The 5,184-nt window shown below is 33.3% G+C and overlaps 1 protein-coding gene across 5 annotated transcripts; it reads right to left on the bottom strand.

The window, feature by feature from the left end:
* Positions 1–468: 468 nt before the first annotated feature.
* Positions 469–3,751, bottom strand: LOC124895874 (G-type lectin S-receptor-like serine/threonine-protein kinase At4g27290). 5 transcript variants are annotated; one of them, XM_047406300.1, is made up of 3 exons: positions 3,613–3,751; positions 2,778–2,849; positions 469–2,687 (listed from the first exon to the last, which is right to left on the bottom strand). In XM_047406300.1, the coding sequence occupies exon 3, from the start codon at positions 2,265–2,267 to the stop codon at positions 1,659–1,661; it is 609 nt and encodes a 202-aa protein (XP_047262256.1). In that variant the 5' UTR covers positions 2,268–2,687; positions 2,778–2,849; positions 3,613–3,751; the 3' UTR covers positions 469–1,658. The 5 variants fall into 5 exon arrangements, with proteins under 5 accessions (XP_047262256.1, XP_047262255.1, XP_047262253.1 ...); XM_047406299.1 differs by having other exon boundaries at positions 3,499–3,747; XM_047406297.1 differs by having other exon boundaries at positions 469–2,849.
* Between the last annotated feature and the right edge of the window lie 1,433 nt (positions 3,752–5,184).

Genomic DNA, 5,184 nt, shown 5'->3' with positions numbered 1-5,184 from the left:
TACAGTAGTCGGAAGTTTACAATCACTATGGTCGGAAATATAAAATGCAATTTGATAAATATTTATTTAATAATTATAAATCGTCCGACTACGGTAGTCGGGAGTTTAATAGATAATTATTTAATAGTTATAATTGTCCTGACTACGATAGTCGGAAACTTAATATATAATTATTTAATAATTATAATTGTTCCGACTACGGTAGTCAGAAAAATAATAAATAATTATTGAATAATTATAATTATTTCGACTAACGTAGTCGGAATATTAATAAATAATTATTTAATAATTATAATTATTCTGACTACTGTAGTCGGAAACTTAATAAATAACTATTTAATAATTATAATTTCTTTTCTTTTTTAACTATCATTCGTCCGACACAGGAAATGTAGTAACAAGTAACATGTAATTATAATCTCACACTCAAGACTGAGATTTCTCTAAAATGTAGTAACAAGTAACATGGAAAGTTAACAGTTTACATACAAATGAAGAAGCATGAGAAAATGGGAAGCAAATTGCTTCATTTATTACATAACAAAGATTGAACAGTTACATAAAGGGGAAGCAAAAATCATGAGATATCATTGATCTTCTACGTTCAAAAGCTAAAAAATCACTTGCTAACTTCACAAAATATTAACATAGGAGTTGGCCCTGTTGGTGAGATGGTTCAAATCACATGAAGGGTAAGTGGGAACTGCTATTGATTCCATATACGTTGGTGTTTATGAGAGAACAAAACTTTTATGACAATGAAGAGGATTGACAATAGCAGAGGATTGCATATCGAGCTGCTCTATAGAAAAAAATGTCGTTACATTCTATGCCTTCCTTTGACAGATGTTCTTTCAGGGCTTGAATAGGAACTTGAAATTGCGGAAACAAATTATACAGCCTATATCAGTCAGAGATACATATTACATGTATGTTACAACTGGAAACTTAAGAATGCTTTATTCCAGAATCGTTGTATGTTACCATCTCATACAAAACTTAGATTTGAACACTATAGTTCAACAATGTTTTAAGTTCTAAACACTCCATACTGCACTCCATTGTAAGGCTGGCTATGGCTTTGTTTAACGCAAGCCATGTATATCACTTGAATATGCACTTCTAGGAAAAACAAAAAGCCACTTCAAAGAGAAGTTAAATATGCTGACAATCGACAGATATTACTTAGTGCCATTTAAGAAGATACAAAAAATCCCTATAAGTGAGGCTTTGCTCATTAAACGAAAACAATAGGTATCAGTTTTGTCCGAATAGGTGCATACTATCATCAGCAGATACATCTGCATCCACCTTTCATTGATTATCCAAGGATTCACGTGTTTTTTCATCTAGCTTTTGTGAATCACTTTCCTCTGTTATCGAGCTCACCAATACCGAATATTGATCAACTTAAAGGCACACAAAGAAGGCATATGTTTAGTATAGTCAACTCACCTCCTTTCAATGGAAAATTCCAGCAGCAGAAGCATTTGTTTCTTTGAAACGCCAACGCTGTTCCCCAGCCGATAAATGGACAAATAATGCAAACCATTGTAAAATCAGAAATAGCTGCATCAAGTTCTCTTTGAAACGCCAATGCTGTTCCCCTTCCGATAAGTACTTCGGGATATGTAGGATCTTGTTCTAGTATCTGTATTTTAGGTAGAAGAGAAGATCTGTGAGTAATCTGATGAAAATTTTCTGAAAACATCCTTACTTTGGCAGCTCAATGGCTTGCTGAGGATGCATCCCTGAGACCAGTCCATCAAAGTCCACCGTTCTGATGATTTCGGTCTAAAACCTTCCAAGCATTGACAAACAGGTGAGTCACTGATTACGCAATCTCCATTCGCACCACAAAGGCTATAAGAGTCGCAATAATCACGTGGCACTAATGCATAGAGCCTCCAAGCTTGATCAGCTCCAACCCACATATATCGTTGTCGGGAAGAGCTTGTCTCGTTCAAGACCAACCTCGAAATGACAGACTTGTTCTTCAGTCGGTAGGTGTAGTACACTTCATCTTTGTTCGATATAAAGCTGTAATCGAATACAGGATTCACCCTCAATTCAGGAGCACCACTAAATTTATCTCCGGTCCATGGACCACCGCGGAAGTACTTTCTTGAGCCCTTCCATATAACCGCCTGAGGATATTCATGGAGCTCTATCCCGTTACTTAGTTCTCCGGGGGAGGGGTCATCAGAGTTCCTCCACAAAGAGATCCTCCTATTAAGACCAGATCGTAAATCCCAACCAAACTTCATTCCAGATAACAGTGTATCAGACGGATAATCAAAGCTTTGCCACAGATAAACATCCGAGTTACTGCCCTTTTCATCTCTTACGATAAGATTCCCCGAATCTAAAACTGTAAAACAGGAGCTTTAGCATCCGTGAAAGAACTTGTTGACCAAATAGCACCACTAATCCTACTCGTAATCACAACACTCCTCGTGTTGTTAATCATCAATTCTCCAGTACGATCTTTAATCTGTGTTTTCCTATTTGCCACCCAAAAAACAGTCCTGACAGGGATATTCTTATACCAAATGCCCAAGAACTGATCCTTCGACTTCCTGGACTAAAGAATCCAAGTTCAAACGTTTCCCCTTCAAAACTTAAGCTCTCACCATCGTTTAAAGATTGCGATTGACGGAGGCTAAGGGAACCTGCACATGTTCTTCCTATCGAACAAAGTAAACAAGCGTAATACGGAATAAGCCAAAGAACATGCATAGGTTCATAACATTTAACTTACAAAATAGTGTCGTTACCAATCCATAAGAAGTCCTCGATATGACCTAATTAAACCATTCTGTTCACGATCAAAATACGCATGTTCATTACTGTACAACGCAAACACCACTGTATATGAGTCAAAGTTGTAACAGGAGAAGAATTGTTCGTGATCATTAAGGAAATATCAATAGATTCATTCATCGAGCTAAGACAATTCGACGGCTGAGTAAACCTTTTAGGACTTTTTGATGTAAACTTACGCGATGACTGGAGATTTTTATAACCAAAAAGTGTGGTCCTTTCTCTCATTTTGATGACAAGTGACAACAAAAGTTTCCATCAACTCAAAATGCAAATTAAAAACTGACACCTTATCATTTTATTCAATCAGCAATTTGTACTTGTCAAGGTAGGCAAATATCATTGTCGAGGTAACAATAATGCATTGTCTAGTTATCCTAGGTTTGGTTAAAACACAAAAGAAAGATACATATGATAACAAAGAGAAAAAGATAAGAATACAAAAGTTGCAGTAAGCATCATTTGATTACTGAAAACAACGACGACGTATAATTCCACAAAATGGGGTCTAGAGAGTAGTAATAGACTAATAGTTGAGTGTAGAAGCGGACTTTATGATATTCAAGGGTGTCGCCGGCCGCCTTTCTAACATCAACCATAAAAAGAGGGGGTTACTTGGAAATTAAAGGAACACCAATCTTACAATGTGTTAGTTTATGACGTTTTGAAAGTTACCTCCAACACAACAGTAAATTGACCGCCCCTATTTGTCGTTACTCCCTCAATTCTTGTCTGTGATGAGAATAGTGGTTGAAAAAAATGAATGCGCACTTAATAAAGAGAACTTACCCAGGTATTGCGGTTTAAAAACATGATCTTACAACCACAAAGCCTTAAAAGAAAATTTACAATAGCGTGGTTCACCGTCCCCGTTACCACTCCACTTTTTGAGAGAGCCCTAGCTTAGAGAGAGGGCGCTTAAAGCCTCAGAGAGAATTGGGAAAGTTGCTGTGGTGCGTTAGCCTATGTTAAATATAAATTTCCAATTACTTCAATCGGATAGTAATTTTAATATATTTAATTATTTAAGTTTTTTTACTACAACGGTCGGTTATATATATAATACATTTTATTATTTATATTTCCAACTATAATAGTCGAAAATGCATAGTTAATAATTTGTTTAAATAATTATTTAATTCTTGTATAAATGTTTGATTATATATTTAGTAATATATTTATTTAATTATTATATTTCTAACTACAGTAGTTGGAAATACATATTTAATAATTTATTTAAATAATTATTTAATTTATGTATAAAGGTCTGATTATACTTTTGATAATATATTTATTTAGTTATTTAATTTTCTGTCTACAGTAGTCGGAAATACATATTTAATAATTTATTTAAATAATTATATCATTTTTCTATAAGTTTCTGATTATACATTTAATAATATATTTATTTAATTATTTTTATTTCCGATTACAGTAGTTGGAAATACATATTTAATAATTCATTTTAATAATTATTTAATTTTCATATAAGAATTTCATTATACATTTAGTAATATATTTATTTAATTACTTTTATTTACTACTATAGTTGTCAAAAATACATATTTAATAATTTATTTAAATAATTATTTAATTTTTGTATAAGGGTATAATTATATATTTATAAATATCTTTATTTAATTATTTATTTTTTCGACTACAATAGCCAGAAATAAAGATTTAATAATTTATTTAAATAATTATTTAATTTTATTTAGTAATATATTTATTTAATTATTTTTATTTCCGACTACAGTAGTCGGAATATACATTTTCCGCAATTTACCATCAAACATTTTGACTGTTGTAGTTACAAATAGTAGCAAATAATATTTTGTAAAAAATAAAATAAAAAAGTAAAGTTTCCGACCGAAGTAGTCGGAAAATTGCAGCTACTTTTCTCAGTTTGAAATTTCAGTAGGAAAATAACGAATTTTTGGTAGTGAATCTTTGTTCGTAAGGATTGGCTATCAAGTGTAACCTTCAGGTTAACGAGCTTGTATACTAATTCTACTAGTTCCATCAGCTCCGAAATCTTCATTTTAGGTCGAGGGACCTTTTGTTTGTGTCCTAAGTCTTCAGGACTCATTTCGAGCTATTAGGTAGATTTAAGTAAAAGTGGCCCTCAAGTGTAGGGCTAGCATTTAATCAATACAACCTCAGATGGAAATTCTAGTTATGCCATTGAGTCTAGAATGTCAAATTTGATAGTGTAGGATAGTTCATTTACATTAATAGGATTCCAAATGAATCTCAAGGGGTCGGTGAAGGCTTGAAAAAATCCTAGTTCAGCTGGTCCAACCGCTTAAGTGGACCTTTCGTTGCGTAAGCAGTGGTTGCTTTAGCGACCATGATTGGACC

Source organism: Capsicum annuum, chromosome 2 (genome assembly GCF_002878395.1).
Source record: "Capsicum annuum cultivar UCD-10X-F1 chromosome 2, UCD10Xv1.1, whole genome shotgun sequence".
Lineage (NCBI taxonomy): Eukaryota > Viridiplantae > Streptophyta > Magnoliopsida > Solanales > Solanaceae > Capsicum > Capsicum annuum.
This window is presented reverse-complemented; position numbering and strand designations above follow the sequence as displayed.